Source organism: Papio anubis, chromosome 17 (genome assembly GCF_008728515.1).
Source record: "Papio anubis isolate 15944 chromosome 17, Panubis1.0, whole genome shotgun sequence".
In the NCBI taxonomy this organism is placed as follows: Eukaryota; Metazoa; Chordata; class Mammalia; order Primates; family Cercopithecidae; genus Papio; species Papio anubis.
In genome coordinates, this window is record NC_044992.1 from 47080219 (window position 1) to 47099385 (window position 19167).

At 49.7% G+C, this 19167-nt stretch overlaps 1 protein-coding gene across 1 annotated transcript; it reads left to right on the forward strand.

Annotated features, from left to right (window-relative positions):
• Positions 1-270: 270 nt before the first annotated feature.
• On the forward strand, positions 271-17893 carry PSMD3 (proteasome 26S subunit, non-ATPase 3). Its single transcript, XM_003912952.3, has 12 exons — positions 271-816; positions 3608-3798; positions 5917-6054; positions 8035-8171; positions 9084-9274; positions 9436-9539; positions 14737-14851; positions 14959-15078; positions 15207-15310; positions 15969-16124; positions 17265-17315; positions 17441-17893. The coding sequence occupies exons 1-12, from the start codon at positions 597-599 to the stop codon at positions 17516-17518; spliced, it is 1605 nt and encodes a 534-aa protein (XP_003913001.1). The 5' UTR covers positions 271-596; the 3' UTR covers positions 17519-17893.
• The last annotated feature ends 1274 nt before the right edge of the window (positions 17894-19167 follow it).

Here is a 19167-nt window from a genome sequence, read left to right on the forward strand (position 1 = left end):
TCGCAGCCTTCTTTCCTTCCCTCCTGCCGGATGCGCCCAGCAGCCGTTGAGCCCAAGTACCGCGGATCTGGAAGGAGACCCCCCCATCGGGGAAAAGGGAGCGAACTTGGGCGCAAAACCCGCCCGGCAACTCGTGACGTTATCTCGCCCCGCGCTCGGATGGACTGTACTCACTCCACGCTGGTTGAGATCTCTTAAAGTCCTTTGTAACCCAGATTGGAGCCTGAGGGGACCTCTCGTGGACGCCCACAGAAATGCACTCGAGAGGAACATAAAAGCATCACACTTCAGCGCTAGAAAGAAAGCACCAGGAACCCATACAGGCTCCTCCCAGCTCCTTCCTTGAAGCTCCTCCTTCATCCTGCACCTCGGCTGTTGATTTATTTCCCCTTTGTTGACTCGGCCATCGGCCTGCCGTGCCTGGCCTTTCCCAGAAGGCCCAGCGCCGGGAAGGGGTTTGCAGCTGCTCCGTCATCGTGCGGCCCGACGGTAGCCCGCGCTGGTGTGTAGGCCCGGCTCGGCTCCTGGTCCCCGGTGCTACGGTTCACGCGAGGCCCCGGCCTCGGTCCCCGGACTAGGCCGTGACCCCGGGTGCCATGAAGCAGGAGGGCTCGGCGCGGCGCCGCGGCGCGGACAAGGCGAAACCGCCGCCCGGCGGAGGAGAACAAGAACCCCCACTGCCCCCGGCCCCCCAGGATGTGGAGATGAAAGAGGAGGCGTCGACGGGTGGCGGGTCAACGGGGGAGGCAGACGGCAAGACGGCGGCGGCAGCAGCTGAGCACTCCCAGCGAGAGCTAGACACTGTCACCTTGGAGGGTACGGGAGCCCAAGCCGGGAACGTGCCGCGATCATGGGTGACAGCGACCCCTGTGATTCGGCTTCTCGCTGGGAAGCCAGAGCAGCCTCCACAACCCTCAGTTCCTTGGGATTACCCCCAGATACGTGCCCCCGCTGCCCTGACACTTCCGACTCCAGGCCCAATGACTGAACCTTCTCTCCAGGCTGGGAACCACTCCCCTCCCATCCCCTCCATCCCCATATCTGGGGTTGCATCTATATCTAGGTTCCACTGGGCCTGGGGACTCCTTCTTCTAAGTCCTCCCCTTTCTAAGCCCTCCCCTCTGACCTATTCCATTTATATCCCACCTGACTGATTTTAGCGCCTCCAATATATGACTGATTGATCCCGCTAGAAACCAGTGTTTGTGTCTACGTGTGTAAACAGGGCCGGGATGACCTAGAATATCGACTCCTGATTTTTAAAACTGTACAGCAGATTTTTGTTGTCCTAGCTGCCTTTAGCACACTCCCCCGAATGAACTATTTCGACCTAGTATCTTGTTTCCTATTTCTCTAACTGAAGTGTCCCCACAGTCCCTTTGCTGTCTCCTTCTCCCTTCAGGTCCCTACTGCCCCTCTGTTTCTAAAGGGTCTAAGTACACACACACTTAAAACTTTAAGGGTGTCATCTTTGGTTTTGTAATACTAACCTTTGGCCTAAACTGCTGTACACCAGTGTCTCCTATTTCTTTTCTCCGAGGTTCCTGTTTCAAGTATCCGTAGTCCTCTTGTTCCTCCAAGTTCATGTTTTACTTTTCCCACTTAGAGCATCCTGTCTCCATTTGAAGTGGGTAAAGTGAGAGCTTCCCACTGTGATCCTGGTGCCGTTTTCGTGGTTCTGGATCAAGTGGGACCACACTACTTACTAGGTTTTCTTTTCACTAAAATGCATGAGAAAGTAGCTCAAAAACATTGAGATAAGGAAAATTATCCTCCTAAGTGGTACTTTTGAGGATGTGATGCCGTTGACTACAGCTCTTAACGGTAAAGTTGAGCAACAGGATCAATATTTGATAGAGATGCTTTTACCTAAAGTAGTGACAGCCAATGTCAAAGGTGCCACTCAGCATTGCCTACTGGGTGTGTTTATTACAGGCACTTCATTTTCTTGTTGTAAAGTAATTCATATTCATTGCAGAGATTTTGGAATGTATGAGAAGTTAAAAGCAGGGGGAAGAAAACATGGTTAACATTTTTTCTTATGAATTTTTGAGCTACTCTCCTATAATTGAGAGCAAGTTATGTATATAGTTTGTATCAAGGCATAACTAAATATAAATTTTGAATTTTATGTGTTTTCATTAACATTCATAAACATAATCAGCAATTTATTCCAGAAACATTTATTGAATACCCAATATAATGGTTAAGAGTAGTACAAGTTCTGGAATCCATTCCCTCATCTGTGTAAATATGAGTAATAGTACAATACTTTATTGGGTTGTTGTGAACATTAAAATGCTTAAAACTGTGCCTAGCACATAAATATCAGCTGTTATTATTATATCTTAGTGTGGCCCAGATGCCCTGTGCTAAGTGCTAACTATACAGAAGTACCTAAGAAACTACTCATTGGTTGCATTCCCTTACTGCTTTGCATTTAAACTGTTTCTAGTTTCTTCCTATCGTAAATAACTTTGAAGCAATCATCTTTGTGCCCAACTTAAAAAAATCTACTTTTATAATTATTTCTTCAGTACAGATTCCCACCAAAACCTATATACCTGAGTTAAAAAGGCTGAACATTTTAAAGATTTTTGATAGTTATCATCCAGAAAAACTGTGCTGATTTACATTATACCAGGAGAAATGTAGTTTTCACTGTACTCTATAATTTTTTTTTTTTTGAGACAGAGTCTTACTCTGTTGCCCAGGCTGGAGTGCAGTGGCGCGATCTCAGCTTACTGCCACCTCCGCCTCCCAAGTTCAAGCGATTCTCCTGCCTCAGCTTCCCAAGTAGCTGGGATTACAGGTGCCCACCACCATGCCTGGCTAATCTTTTTATTTTTAGTAGAGACGGGATTCACCATGTTGGCCAGGCTGGTCTTGAACTGCTACCCTTATGATCTGCCCTCCTCAACCTTCCAAAGTACTGGGATTACAGGCATGAGCCACCGCGCCCCGCCTATAATTTTTTTAATGTTACTAATTTGGTAGTTTAAAAATGTTTCCATTTGCAATTGCTCAAATACTAATGAAATATAATTTTTGTCTGTTAGCTATTTTTCCTCTTTGTATATTAGTTCATCTCCATTTTTGTTTTGAAACTGTGGCAACATAATCGTTATACCATTATATCTCTTAACCATTTATACAAGCTCTTTATAGAATAAAAATATAAATCTTTGATCACATTTGTTGAAAATATTTTTCTTTTGTATACACAGTTATCTAAAAGGGTTTTTTAAATGAAGTCAAGCTCATTAATCTTTTGTGCGTATGTGATTTCTCCCATTGTTTACATTTAGAAAGTCTTTTCCATTAAGATCTGATAAATCTCCAGGTTTCTTTAGTTAATTGGTTTTTCTTTTCTTCCTCTGTCATCCTCTACCCCATTTCTGCACCCCCACTGTATTTTTTTTCTTGCCACTTGGTTATGTCTTAAAATCAATGTGTAGTATCTGTAAATATTGTGTACCCCATTAAGGCAGAAAAGGTTATTAGTTGCATTTTGCCCCTCCGTGAGAGGCTCCTTAGAACTCCTTGCCTGGAGTGGTGGGGGACTAGGAGTGGAAGTGACATCATTTTCTTCTCTGCTCCTCTTCAGACATCAAGGAGCACGTGAAACAGCTGGAGAAAGCAGTTTCAGGCAAGGAACCGAGATTTGTGCTGCGGGCCCTGCGGATGCTGCCTTCCACATCACGCCGCCTCAACCACTATGTTCTGTATAAGGCTGTGCAGGGCTTCTTTACTTCAAATAATGCCACTCGAGACTTCTTGCTCCCCTTCCTGGAAGAGGTGAGTGAGTCAGGCCAACTTAAAGGGTGCAGGCCTGGTCTCAGACCCCCAGGAATAGCGTTGTTTTCCATCCTAAAGTCCCATCTTATTACCTGTGGTAGCATGAGGAGAGAAGCCAAAGCAGCCCAGTTTAATACTCATCTGCACAGTGAAAAGGGAACCGTCCACTGCCCTGTAGTGTCATTCTTCCGAGTCAGGGGATCAGGACCTTCCCAGCCAAACTCATTTGCCACTACCCTGCAACCTGTACCCCCTACTCCAGTTGAGGTTGCGTTGGGTGACCTCTCTGTTGTTCTAGGAGAAAGAAGGTGCTGCTGCCTCTTTCCTCTGAAGCTTCACCATGGAGGAGGCAGAGAACAGTGGTTAGGGGGAACACAGGTGTCAGGGCCAGGCATAGTGGCTCACACCTGTCATCCCAGCACTTTGGGAGGCTGAGGCAGGCACGGTGGCTCACGCCTGTCATCCCAGCACTTTGGGAGGCTGAGGCGGGCACGGTGGCTAACGCCTGTTATCCCAGCACTTTGGGAGACTGAGGCAGGCAGATCGTTTGAGTCCAGGCTGGACTCGCCCAGGAGTTTGAGACCAGCTTGGGCGACATGGCAAGACCCTGTCTCTGCAAAAAGTACAAAAATTAGCCAGGCGTGGTGGCACCTACCTGTAGTCCCAGCTACTCGGGAGGCTGAGGCAGGAGAATCGCTTGAACCCAGGAAGTGAAGGTTGTAATGAACCAAGATGTATCGCACTCCAGCCTGGGTGACAGAGTGACCCCCTACCTCAAAAAACAAAAGCACAGATTTTAGAGGTAGAGTTGAATTTGAATCCAAACTCTGACAGTTAGTACCTGTGGGACTTGGGCAAGTGACTTCATCTTGCTGTGCCTCATTTTCTTTATTTGTTAAATGTGATGAACGGATTGGAGAGAGGGGAGTGTAAAGCTCCTAGAATAGTGCCTGGCACATAGTGAATGCAGACAAAGTCAGTTTGGTGGTGATGGTGGCCTCTGTGCCAGGAGAGACCTCTCCTTATCCTTTATAACTGTGAACTCTCCCTCATTATTCATGGCATGGTCCAGATCTCAGCCTTCTCCAATTCCACTGCCCTTCCAGCACCTGCATTTCCTTAAAATCCTGTATACTCAGTCAGCTCCGTGGATGGGGAAACTCATAACATCCCTGAAGGTAGGGCAGTGAAGAGTTTATTGTCTGGGAAAGGGGAAAAATGTACTGTTCCCCCAGCTCCACTTTGGATGTTTTCTGACCTTCACATCTCTAAACTCGTGAAACATGATTATTTTGGTGGGTGACTGTAACACTTTATTTTTTCCAGTGTCAGTGACGAAATCTGAAAGTAAGTTTTGTGTATATGTTGACTTTCCCCAAATTTTCTTTATTTCCACAAGAAACAATTTTTTGGTCTCATTTTTCTGATTTCATCTCTAGAATTATTTCATTAAGCCCTGTCCAGTAGTATTTGCAGTGCTTCCAGGTATGGTGGTTTCATGTGTCCACTTAGGTTGTAGCTTCTTTGAAGGTTCCTTACATCGTCCTTTATGTCCCAATTATGTTCTGTAAAGAAGTTTATTATTCTCCTGTAACACTTTATTGTGCTTATTAATATTCTATTGCCAGCCTCCTTGACTTGTTTTCTTTGTTTTTTTGAGATAGGGTCTTGCTCTGTCACCCAGGCTAAAGCACAGTGGCACAATTATGGCCCAGTGCAGCCTCAAAGTCCTGGGATCAGGCGATGCTCCTCCCTCAGCCTCCTGAGTAACTGGGAATACAGGTACCTGCCACCATGCCTGGCTAGTTCTTATTTATTTTTTGAGAGATAGGGTCTCGCTGTGTTGCCCAGACTGGTCTCAAACTCCTGGCCTCAAGCATTCTTCTGCCTCAGCCTCCCAGGTAACTGGCACTACTGGCGTGAGGCACCACACCCAACTCCTCCTTGATTTCTTTGGGAAAGACTGTCATCTTTATTTTTTTATCCCTAGCACCTAACAAAATCTTGGCACATGGTAGACACTCAATAAGTATGTTGAAATACATAGTGGATGCTCAATAAATTCTTGGTTACTTGATCTGACTGAGCTTTTCCATGGTAACTTCTGTCCTCTCCTAGCCCATGGACACAGAGGCTGATTTACAGTTCCGTCCCCGCACGGGAAAAGCTGCATCGGCACCCCTCCTGCCTGAAGTGGAAGCCTATCTCCAACTTCTCATGGTCATCTTCATGATGAACAGCAAGCGCTACAAAGAGGTATCCAGAATGCAGTGAGAGCGATTCATAAGCCCCAAGTGATGCAAGGGGTTTGGTGGGGAGAGCGTCCTTGGTGACGAAATGGAAATAATCACTGATTCTTAAGAACTGACCCCCACACTCTTTCTTCATAGAGGTATGCGTTTGAGCCCACATCCCAGGAGAACCCACTCCTGCTCTGGGCACTGTGGGACAGGGCTCGCAGTGGTCATGCTGTACCAGTCTGTGGGGGATACCAGCATAGTACATTCTTTGGGGAAAATTAGGGGCATTTGGAGACAGACAGACCTGGGTTCCAATCCCAGCTGTACCCTAGGCAAATTAATTTCTCCCAGCTGTATGTAAAATGGGGATAATAGTTCCTGCCTTACAAGATGGTTAGCATTACATAAAATAATTTGTGTAGAAATACTTAGCACAATGGTCTGCACATAGTAAGCTTTCATGATATTTTCATAAATGGTAGCTGTTATTGTGGACTAATAGTTCCATTTTGCACACTGCACTTCCACCACTCCCCCAGCTAGGGCCAGCTTCTTTGTTCATTATAGCCACTGTCACAGGAGCACACTGAGGAAATAAGTCCCACTCCTTAATTCCCTGGTTTGTTTCCTTTCCTTCCCACACTGTTTTTGGTGGTTGGTTGGTTGGTTGGTTGGTTGGTTTTTGGGGGTTGGTCTCGCTTTGTTGCCCATGCTGGAATGCAGTGGTGTGATCACAGTTCACTGCAGCTTTGACCTCCCCAGCTTAAGTGATCCTTCCACCTCAGCCTAGCTGGGATTACAGGCATGCGCCACCACACCCAGCTAAATTTTGTATTTTTTTGTAGAGACAGGATTTCACATTCTTGCCAAGCTGGTCTCCAACCCCTGGGCTCAAGTGATTTCCTGTCCTCCGCCTCCCGAAGTGCTAGGGTTGCAGGCGTGAGCCACTGCGCCTGGCCCACTGTTTTGTTCTTATTGGATGTTACGTTGCTATGTTAACCATGCTGGTCTTGAACTCCTGGGCTCAGGTAATCCTCCCTCCTCAGCCTCTCATGTAGCTGGGATTATAGGCACACGCCACTGTACTTGGCTGTTTGTTTTTGAGATATAGTTCACCCCTTTAAAGTGTACTACAGGCCAGGTGCGGTGGCGCTCGCCTGTAATCCCAGCACTTTGGGAGGCCAAGGCGAGTAGATCACGAGGTCAATCAAGACCATCCTGAGCAACATGGTGAAACCCTGTCTTTACTAAAAACACAAAAAATTAGACGGGCATGGCGGCACGTGCCTGCAGCCCCAGCTACTAAGAAGGCTGAGGCAGGGGAATCACTTGAACCAGGAGGCAGAGGTTGTGGTGAGCCAAGATTGCGCCACTGTACTCCAGCCTGGTGATAGAGCAAGACTCTATCAAACAGACAAACAAATAAATAAATAAAGTGTACTACAATTTAGTGGGTTTTAGTATATTCCCAAAGTTGTATATCCACCCCTAATTCCAGAACATTTTCATCACCCCAAAAAGAAACACCATACGTATTAGTGGTCACTTTTCATTTTCCCCTTACCCAGCCCCTGGCAGCTATTAATCTGCCCTGCCTCTACTGAGGATTTACTTACTCTGGACATTTCATGTTAATGGAATTATACACCACATGCCCTAGGTTTCTGCCTTCTTTCACTTCACATCATGTTTTCAAGGTTGACCCATGTTGTAGTGTGTGTCAGTACTTCATTCCTTTTTAAGGCTGAGTAATATTCCCTCCTGGATATGCCACATTTTGTTTATCTGTTCATCAGCTGATGGGCACTTGGGTCGTTTCTGCTTTTTGGTTATGAATAATGCTTCTGTGAACATTTGTGTACATGCTTTTATGGGAACCTAAGTTTCCAGTTCTCTTGGCTGCATACCTAGGATAGGAATTGCTGGGTCAAATGACAACTCCATGTTTATCCTTTTGAGGAACTGCCACCTAATTATCTTTTGGCTTCCTCCCCAGGCACAGAAGATCTCTGACGACCTGATGCAGAAGATCAGTACTCAGAACCGCCGGGCCTTAGACCTTGTGGCCGCAAAGTGTTACTATTATCACGCGCGGGTCTATGAGTTCCTGGACAAGCTGGATGTGGTGCGCAGGTACAGGCAACCAGGGATCTCACTTGGGGCCCTCAGGGTCAGAGACTTGGTCAGTCACAAGCACACAACTGTGGACCTGCAGAGGGCAATGAACCAGTAGATGTAAGCAGGAAAGAGGGGCAGTGGTTCCCATGCCCTGTGCCATGTGAGGGATGTGGGAGAGAGACTGATGCTAGTTGAAGTGGGTCACTGCTGGACTATAAAGAACTGTCCTCAGGTTCTTCCCTTCACCCCACATCAAGGTAGGACTGAGGTGGGTTAGGGGTGGAGGGACAGGCTAGAAAATATTTTACTTCTTTGCTCAAAACCTGCAGTGGCTTCCCATCTAAAGGAAAGGCAAAGTCCTCACACTACCTCATAAGGCCTGACATAATCTGCTCCATTTTGACCTCCCAGACTTCACCTCCTCCTGTTCCTCAGCCCCACTGGCCTGCCTTTCCTCTGGTGTGCCCAGCACCCTCTTCTTCAGAGCCTTTGCACTGGCTGCCCCTCCATCCAGAACGCTCGTCTCTCCGCCTCCTTCAAGCCTTCCCTTCACTGATCCCTTCTCAGTGAGTCCTGCCTTGGCCAAGCTATTGAAAAGGTCAACTCATCTTTCTCACCTCCTACATTCCCCATTGCAGTTCCCCTGACCTCACAGGCCTCCCATCTTCTGCCACACTGCACACTGTGCTTCTTCCTCATGACCATTGCCTCCCCCGGGCTGCATTCCCTAAGGGCAGGGTTTTGTCCTTTTTGCGCAGCTAGAGTAGTATCTACACCTTAGGCACTCGATAGTTCAGTACTCAGCAAATAACCAGAAAAGCGATCTGTATAATTTTTTTAAGGAATTGAAAAAGAGTGAAGAGTCAGAGGCAGTTCAGAGAGTTGTGATTTGAAGTCTTTGATATCTTTCTTCTTTCCTTCTTGAAGCTTCTTGCATGCTCGGCTCCGGACAGCGACGCTTCGGCATGACGCAGATGGGCAGGCCACCCTGCTGAACCTCCTGCTGCGGAATTACCTACACTACAGCTTGTACGACCAGGCTGAGAAACTGGTGTCCAAGTCCGTGTTCCCAGAGCAGGCCAACAACAATGAGTGGGCCAGGTACCTCTACTATACAGGTGAGCAGAGGGGCCCAACCCACAAATCAGAGGTGTCTCAGGCCTGCCTGGTGCAAATTTTCCAAGGGGTGGTGCATAAGAGGCCCATTTGGCCCTCTGGCTTGTCCAGAGGGTTGGATGACCCCACTCTGTTGACCAACTCTCCTCTCCTCCACTCCCAGGGCGAATCAAAGCCATCCAGCTGGAGTACTCAGAGGCCCGGAGAACAATGACCAATGCCCTTCGCAAGGCCCCTCAGCACACAGCTGTCGGCTTCAAACAGACGGTGAGCCACAGACACCATCATCCCTTTGCCTCTTTTTTTTTCATTAAGATGGTGTCTCACTATCTTACCCACGCTGGTCTTGAACTCCTGGGTTCAAGAAGTCCTCCCACCTCAACTTCCCAAAGTGCTGGGATCACAGGTGTAAGCCACCATGCCTGGCCTCTTTGCCTCTTACTCATTCCCTACCACTTCAGTTCTCTTCCCTATGCTAGGGGCTAGGAAAGGCATCCTTAACCTTCCTATCCAGAAGAGCTTCAAACTTTTTTCTTTTTTTTTTTTTGTGTGTGTGTGTGTGGAGACAGGGGTCTCACTGTTGCTCAGGTGAGAACTTCTGGGCTCAAGCAATCCTTCCGCCTCTGCCTCCCTAAGTGCTGGGGTTGCAGGTGCGAGCCGCCATGTCTGCAAAAGGTTGCTTCACATCTATTTGTGGGTGTCACAAAGCAGACACTACCTGCACCTCTGGCAGTGGATGTTCATTCAGAGTGTTCTCCTTGGCAGATAGGTTTAGAATATTCCTGATTCCCCAGCATGCCTGACAGCCATTCCAGGCATGGACCTAGATTGTGTTGATATAAACCCCAGGTTCTTATCTGGTCCTTCATGTTCACATTTGGAAACTGTATTGTCTGTGGCAGAGGAATCCAGAAAATCTCCATAAGGCTGAGTGGCTCAAGTAAACATAAAACTTGGCCACTTAAGAACTGTCAGTCAGCAAGTATTTAAGCATCAACCCTGGTATTAGGCACTGTATGGGATAGGAAGGAGGATAACAAGTGGTCTTTCTTTTCTTTCTTTTTTTTTTTTTTTTTTTTTTTTTTTGAAACAGAGTCTCCTTCTGCCACCCAGGCTGGAGTGCAATGGTATGATCTTGTCTCACTGCAACCTCTTGCCTCCCTTCTCGAAGTTCGTAATGATTCTCCTCTGCTCAGCTTTCCTGAGTAGCTGGGCAGGCCTCGGCCACCACACTCCAACCAATTTTTTTTACCCTTTTTTGAAATGGAGTCTTGCTCTGTCTCCCCAGGCTGGAGTGCAGTGGTACCATCTCGCTCACTGCACCCCTGTCTGGGATTCAAGGCACTCTGCCTCACTTCCCCGAGTACTGGGATAATACAGGCTCTGCCACCACCAGCTAATTTTTAAATTTTTTTTTTTTTTCCTGAGACCAGCCCCTCACTCTGTCGCCCAGGCTGGAGTGCAGTGGCACACCTTGGCTCACTGTAAGCCTGGCCTCCCCGGTTCATGCCATTCTCCTGCCTCAGCCTCCCAATAGCTGGGACTACAGGTTCACCCACCACCCCGCTAATTTTTGTATTTTTTGGTAGAGAGGGTTTCACTGTGTTAGCCAGATGCTTTCGATCTCCTGACCTCGTGATCTGCCCGCCAGCCTCCCAAAGTGCTGGGATTACAGGTGTGAGCCACCGTGCCCAGCCAACCCAGCTAATTTTTTGAAGGCTTAAGGGTGTGTGTGAAGTTACAGAGCCCAGTAGCCAGGATGTAGACCTAGTCTTCCCAAATTTAAACCTCTGCTCCTACCTTCACACAACATCCACTTCCATAGTGCCTTGACAGGGAACAGGAGACATGTACGTTGATTAGGTCAATGTAGTAGGAGATTCATTTTATTTCTGTTCAAAAGTTCAGAGAAAGTCAGATTTGTTTTTGATCAAATAATGAAAGAGAAAGGATCTTAAAGAAAAAGTTGGCTAGGTACAGGGCTCACACCTATAATCCCAGCACTTTGGGAGGCTGTGGCAAGAGGATTGCTTGAGACCAACCTTAGCAGCATATGGAGACACCGTCTCTGCAAAAATAAAAGACGTAGCTGGGCGTGATGGCTTGCACCTGTAGTCCCAGCCACTTGGGAGGCTGAAGTGCAAGGATCACTTGGGCCCAGGAGGTCGAGGCTGCAGTGAGCCATGATCGTGCCACTGCATTGCAGCCTGGGCGACAGAGCAAGACTCTCTCAAAAAAAAAAAGAAACATTAAAATTGAACTGGTCGGCCGGGCACAGTGGCTCAAGCCTGTAATCCCAGCACTTTGGGAGGCCGAGATGGGCGGATCACGAGGTCAGGAGATCGAGACCATGCTGGCTAACACGGTGAAACCCCGTCTCTACTAAAAAATACAAAAAATTAGCCGGGCGAGGTGGCAGGCGCCTGTAGTCCCAGCTACTCGGGAGGCTGAGGCAGGAGAATGGCGTGAACCCAGGAGGCGGAGCTTGCAGTGAGTTGAGATACGGCTACTGCACTCCAGCCTGGGCGACAGAGCGAAACTCCGTCTCAAAAAAAAAAAAAAAAAAAAAAAATTGAACTGGTCTTTCAGAGATGGGTAGGATTTTCACAAAAAGTGAAGGCTTTTCAGACACACTGGGCGCGTGAGCAAAATGTTAGATTGCTTACAATGTGAGAGACACTAAAGTTTCTTTTGAAAATCGCTAAAAATACAAGTAATTAACATATATAGAATGTGTCATGTACCATGAGAGAGGCTTTCAGGCATTTAAATTTTCTCAGTGGCAGGAAGGTGTAGAGAGAGCTGGAAGAGAGGCCTTGGGCTAGGGCGCTGTTGGTGAGGGAGCGCAGGGAGAGAGAGGGCGGAAGTGAAGGCATGTTTGGGAGAAGGCCTGCAACCAGCCCTCTGCCCTCACACACCCCTGTCACCACCCAGCTTACAGAATCAGCTGGGAGTCTGATGAAGCTGTAGATTCCGATTTGGAGAGTCTGCATTCCTAACGGGCCCTGGGTGATGCCAGCGCTGCTGGTGCACAGAGCGCTCTGAGGAGGGCAGTGCTGGCTCATCCAGTTCAGAGCTGGAGGCCAGCTAGCATTCGTTCCTGCAGCTGCCTTGTCTCCCGTAAACTTGAATGTCTCTCTCCACCCATTTTCACCCTCCTTGTCTTTACTTAATGCCAGCTTCGCTACCTGTGTTTTCCATCGCACTCCTTCCTCTCTCTTCCAGGCTTGGCCCATCACCTGTTTGCTTCAGTCTCCCGGAGGAAAACCCCCACCCCTGCTGCTTCCCCTCTCAAGCGGCCATTCCTGTCTCCCCTGGCTCCCTCCCCAATAGTGCACTGGCCAGCCCCTTCCCTCCAGCGTTCTGTCTGCTCCTTCTCACCACCTGGGCCTCAGCAGAGCACTCTGAGAGCTTCTCTGTCGATAGTAAAACCCTCATTCTCTTGTTGAGTGACCTTGTTTGCTTTCCCAGCTTCAGCTCTTGTCTGCATGGTGCTCTTCAGCCTGTACCTTACTAACTCCGTTACTCTGCTGGGACTGCCAATGCAGGCTTCCACAGACTTGGCGGCTTAAACAACTAAAATTGATTTCATCACAATTCTGGAGGCTCTAAGTCCAAGAGCAAAGTGTGACATGATTGGTTTCTTCTGAGGGCTTCTCTCGTCTGCTTGTCGATGGCCGTCCCCTGGTGCTTTCACATGGTCTTCCCTCTGTGTGTGTCTGTGTCCTGCTCTTGTCTTAGAAGGACGATAGTCATGTAGGATTAGGGTCCACCCATATGACCTCGTTTTACCATAATTACCTCTTGAAAGGCCCTGTGTCCAAATATAGTCCCATTTTGAGGTACTGGGATTTAGGTCTATAACATGAACTTGAGGGGGACACAGTTTAGCCCATCACACTAACTCTGACCCCTCTCACGAGCATCAGACCTGCAGATCCAGCTCCCCCTCCCACCCCCCATATCTCTCTCTACAACGTGTCCCAAAGAGACCCCTCCTGGCCCCCTTACCATTCCTTCCTCCTGCTTTCCCAATGGAGATCAGGGCCTTGCATCATCTCTGACTCTCCCCCACCGTCCTTCCCGTCACTGGGTCGGCTGTTAAATTATCTGCATGTCTTCTGTGTTTGCCTGTTCCTTGATATTACCAGCGCCATGGTTTGAGCCAGTAACGTTTCCAGACACTTCTGCCTGATCATCTTCCTCTCCACCAGCCCAGCTTACACTCACTTGCCTTACTAAGCAGAGCTCCAGCTCTGTCCTTCTCTGGCCTGGGAAGCTTGCATTGCTCCCCACTGCTGGAGGGCATCGTAACGGTCTTGTGAGGTAGACAGGCTAGGTGTTGATATTGTTATTTGGTAGTTTTAGAGATGAGGAACCAAGGACCCAGTTGCTCAGTGTTTCCTAGCTAGTGAGTAGAGACTAGACACCAAGTGTTCTACATGCAGACTTCAAACTGCTCAGCCTGGCATGCAAAATGGCAATGGCATAGTCCCCAGACCGTGGTCCCAACTGTCTCTTTCCTAACAGCTCCCCAGGTACCCACACATTTCTGCCTCTTTTTCAATCTGTACCCTTGACCCTCCTTTTTCTGCTTTGTCAGACTCCTTAAGGCACTTCATAAATTACCATTTCCAGGGATTTTCCCTCACACATGAGTTACTCCAAGGGACAGGGCAGCCTCCTGGAGGTGCCTGTGGAGGGTGAAGGGTCGGCCTGGCTGTGGGTGTGATCACACACTCCCGTTGTAACCCCTGCCTCCCCGTGAAACTTGCTGCCCCACGATTTAGCTGCTTTGTGTTCCGCGCCTGGTGAATTCCTGAGTTGGGGGCCATCATTCCCTCCACTGTAGTTTCCTTGCGTGGTGCTGAATTCACACTCAGCACCACTCAGAAATACCTCACAGTCCTGTGGAGGAAGACAGGCCCAGGTTTCCAGCCACCCTTCTGTGTCTGGATACTCTGCTCATTCACGGAAGCCAGGCCCCTTCCTACGCTTCTGCCTCTGCCCAGATAACGAATTCTACCCACTGATGACCTCCTCTCCTCCACTAACAGTCTGCCTCTCTAGTGAGCATCTCTGGCTGACGCATGTTCCGTTCTCCAGGCCTGCGAGCCCTGGTCCCTCGCTGTTGCTGAACCACAGCACCTGCCCTTCTGGCCTCACTTTAGAGCACTGTCATTTCAGAGCAGACTGTGTGCAGGGTGGCCAGGTGAAATGCAACTGAGGGCTCTGCGACCAAATGTGACCAAAGGGCCACATTCCCAGCACCCGGCTCCAAAGGCAGCTGGGCTTGGATTCCATGCCCAGCACAGGTTTTCAGGGCTTCCTCCTCTCTCTGGGCCTAAACAACGATCCCTTTCCCTGTTTCCCACTACATCTGGCAGAATTCAGGCCACATTTCATTTTCTTCTTCCGCCCATGGGGCTCCCTGCCCACTGTGTTCCCCTGTCACTCTGTCCAGGTGCACAAGCTTCTCATCGTGGTGGAGCTGTTGCTGGGGGAGATCCCTGACCGGCTGCAGTTCCGCCAGCCCTCCCTCAAGCGCTCACTTATGCCGTATTTCCTTCTGACTCAAGGTAAGGCTGGCTTCCCAACCCCAGAGCCCACTAGGCCCCCTTCACTGGGGCCTCTTACATGCCTGTGCCCATTTGCATCATCCAGTCTACTCCTGTTCTCCCTGCAGCCGTCAGGACAGGAAACCTAGCCAAGTTCAACCAGGTCTTGGATCAGTTTGGGGAGAAGTTTCAAGCAGATGGGACCTACACCCTAATCATCCGGCTGCGGCACAATGTGATTAAGACAGGTGTGGATCAGGATCTGAGGGGCTGTTGGAGGAGCACAAGCCAGGTTGGGGCAAACCTAGTGGGTACCCTTGGGCAAGTGAAGGGTCTGTGCCCACCCTGCCCACCCCATCGCTCCTTCCTCTCCCAGGTGTACGCATGATCAGCCTCTCCTATTCCCGAATCTCCTTGGCCGACATTGCCCAGAAGCTGCAGTTGGATAGCCCTGAAGATGCAGAGTTCATTGTTGCCAAGGTGGGGCTGGTTCAGGAACCACAGTGACAAGGTTGTCACTTTCCTGCCAATCTCAGGAGGCAGGAGTGGGAGGAGTTTGGCCAAGGAGGGGAATAGGTAAAGCAATGGCATAGTCATTTCAGGGAAGGCCTGTCGTTTGCAGTGAAGCCAAGAAGTTGCCAGAGAGAGAATGGATGCACATGTGAGTGTGTGAGTGTAGGTGTGTGCACATGTTGAGTTTATGATAGTGCTTGTGAGTGTGAGAATATAAGGAAGGCAGAGGAATGGGAAGGAACAAGATTTTCTCTGGTTTAGAAGATGGGCATGGTGGGCCAGGCACGGTGGCTCATGCCTGTAATCCCAGCACTTTGTGAGGCCGGGGAGGGTGGATCACCTGAGGTCAGGAGTTCGAGACAAACCTGGCCAATTTGGTGAAACCCCATCTCCACTAAAAATACAAAACTTAGCCAGGCCTGGTGGCGGGTGCCTGTAATCCTGGCTACTCGGGAGGCTGAGGCAGGAGAGTCGCTTGAACCCGGGAAGTAAAGGCTGCAGTGAGCCGAGATCGCACCACTGCACTCTCTTGCCTGAGTGACAGAGCGAAACTCCATCTCAAAAAAAAAAAAGAAGAAGAAGAAGATGGGCGTGCTGGTGAACTTTCCTCTTTGGGGGCCTGCAGGCCATCCGGGATGGTGTCATTGAGGCCAGCATCAACCACGAGAAGGGCTATGTCCAATCCAAGGAGATGATTGACATCTATTCCACCCGAGAGCCCCAGCTGGCCTTCCACCAGCGCATCTCCTTCTGCCTAGATATCCACAACATGTCTGTCAAGGTGAGAAGCCTGTGGCTGCAGAGTCACGCCTGGCAGCAGCACGCCCCTCCCTCCACACTCATGGATTCCTCAGAGAAGACTGGCTTTATTTGTGGCCCAGGTTCCATCCAGTCTCTAAAATTACTGAGCTGCGGCACAGGGGGCCCAGAATGGGAAGGGGACTTGGCCATAGTTCCATAGCCAGTTGCCTTCTCCTATTGCGTTTAAGGGATGATGTGGTCACCAGGGAGGACCACGCAGGGATTCAGAGGTTTGGGTTCTACGTTTGGTTCCAAATTTGAGTCATTTGACTTCTCAGAGCTCTGTTTCTCCATCTCTGAAGCTGGTAGGGAGGTGTTACCTGTCTTGTTCGCTTCACAGGGTTGGTAAGATTAAAAGTAGTCCCTGTATTGAGGCACTTAGCGAAGTTTAAATTGTAAAAAAGATGGCGCTGGTATCTGGCTCCACAAAAGGGTGAGCCCTCGTCCTCAGTTAAGCACTGAGTTTGGTGCTGTTACTATTTGGTTGCCATGTTTTTTTCTGGTCTCCTCCCAGGAAACTAGGATATTGCTGCCTTGCTTAAAATTCGGCTAAGCCCTACTCCATGTGACATGCAAGGCCCTTTGTGACCTGGTCCCTTAGGTCTCGCCTCCCCTCCCGCTCCTGCCCCACCACCCAGCAGCCAGCCCCACTGAGTGCAGGCCAGGCCCCTCCCACATGGAATCCTCCACTGGGAAGGCCTCTCCCCATTCCCACATCCACTGTGTTCCTCCTTTTCCTCCTCCCTGCCCAATCGAGAGAGTTGGTCATTTATTCCTCTTTTTTCAGCATTTCCCACAGGGCACTGTAATAATTCCTTTGATGCCTAGCCCCCCACTAGAGTAACTGGAGGGCCGCTGTTTCCTGCCCGGTGACGCCTAGCCCCCACTAGAGTAACTGGAGGGCCGCTGTCTCCTGCCCAGTGACGCCTAGCCCCAACTAGAGTAACTGGAGGGGCCGCTGTCTCCTGCCCGGTGACGCCTAGCCCCCACTAGAGTAACTGGAGGGCCGCTGTTTCCTGCCCGGTGTCTAGCTCACAGAGGGGATGCAGGGAGTACAGGTTGCATGACTGCCTCACCTGCTTCCTTCCCTCCCTTATCTCCTCTCTTTGCTGTGCGCCAGGCCATGAGGTTTCCTCCCAAATCATACAACAAGGACTTGGAGTCTGCAGAGGTAAGCTCTGTGCTTTCTGGGTGAGACTGAAAGGTCAAACTTCCACACAGAAGGGGAGGCGGGGAAGTGTCTGGAAGGGCTGGGAGTTGCTCTGAAGCTTTGGCCTCACTTGCCTCTCTGCCCAGGAACGGCGTGAGCGAGAACAGCAGGACTTGGAGTTTGCCAAGGAGATGGCGGAAGATGATGATGACAGCTTCCCTTGAGCTGGGGGGCTGGGGAGGGGTAGGGGAAATGGGGCAGGCTTTTTCGCCCTTAGGGGTCCCCTGCCCAGAGCACTGTCCCCATTTTCCCACACACAGCTCATAGGCTGCACTCGTGCAGGGGGTGGGGGTGCTGGGAGCCAGCCACCCTGACCTCCCCCAGGGCTCCTCCCCAGCCGGTGACTTACCGTACAGCGGGCAGGAGGGCGGGCAGGTGACCTCCCCGGGCAGGGTCCTGGCCAGTGGTGTGGGAGCAGGAGGGGAAGGATAGTTCTGTGTACTCCTCTTGGGAGTAGGGGACTGGAACTGGGATGTCTTGGCTTGTATGTTTTTTGAAGCTTCGATTATGATTTTTAAACAATAAAAAGTTATCCAAAGCGCTTTGTGCATCAGTTACTATACTTCACTGCAATATTGGCAGGCTCAGATTTTGGGTTTTTTGGCCTTAGAGTACTAGCCCCAGGTGTGTAATCTGAGGGCCTGATGGGTCTGCAGATGGGGAGGTGCCCAGGGGAGGATGAAGGGATCCTGAGCTGGGGTCAGGGGCCTAGGTTTACTCTGTTTCGTACCTGTGTGGCTTTGGTAAGGTCTTGTTAGGGAAGGTGTACCATGCGTCCACCACCAGCTGCAGACCTTCACATCCCACTACAGGCATCCGGTGGTGCTTCATGGATATTATGGTTTTTACAAATTGAAGGTTTGGCCGGGCATGGTGGCTCATGCCTGTAATCCCAAAACTTTGGGAGGCTGAGGTGGGCGGATCACTTGAGGTCAGGAGTTTTGAGACCAGCCTGGCCAACATGGCAAAACCCCGTCTCTACTAAAAATAAATTAGCTGAGCGTTGTGGTGGGCGCCTGTAATCCCAGCTACTTGGGAGGCTGAAGCAGGAGAACTGCTTGAACCCAGAAGGCGGAGCTTGCAGTGAGCTGAGATCTCGCCACTGCACTGTAGCCTGGGCGACAAGAGTGAGACCGTGTCTCAAAAAAAGAGAAAAGGACAAATAGAAGGTTTGTGTCAACCCTGCATCAAGCAAATCTGTGGGTGCCATTTTCCCAACAGCATATGCTCACTTAGCACCTCTGGGTCACATTTTGGTAAATCCTCTCAATATCTCAAACTTTGTCATGAGTGTATCTGTTCTGGTGATGTGGGATCAGTGATCTTTGATGTTACTATTGTCATTGTTGGGGCACCACAAATTGCACCCATATAAGATGGTGAACTTAGCCAGCCATGGTGGCTCACGCCTGTAATCCCAGCACTTTGGGAGGCCAAGGCAGGTGGATTGCCTGAGGTAAGGCATTCAAGACCAGCCTGGACAACATGGGGAAAACCTGTCTCTACTAAAAATACAAACAATAGCCAGGCGTGGTGGCAGGCGCCTGTAATCCCAGCTACTTGGGAGGCTGAGGCAGGAAAATTGCTTGAACCCGGGAGGCAGAGGTTCCAGTGAGCCAAGATCGCGCCACTGCACTCCAGCCTGGGTGACAGAGTGAGACGTTGTCAAAAAAAAAAAAAAAAAAAAAGATGGTGAACTTAATAAATGTTGAGTGTGTTCTCACTGCTCACACACCATCCATTCCCTGTCTCTCTCCCTCTCCTTGAGTCTCCCCATGCCCTGAGACACAAAATAATGTTGAAATTGGCCTGT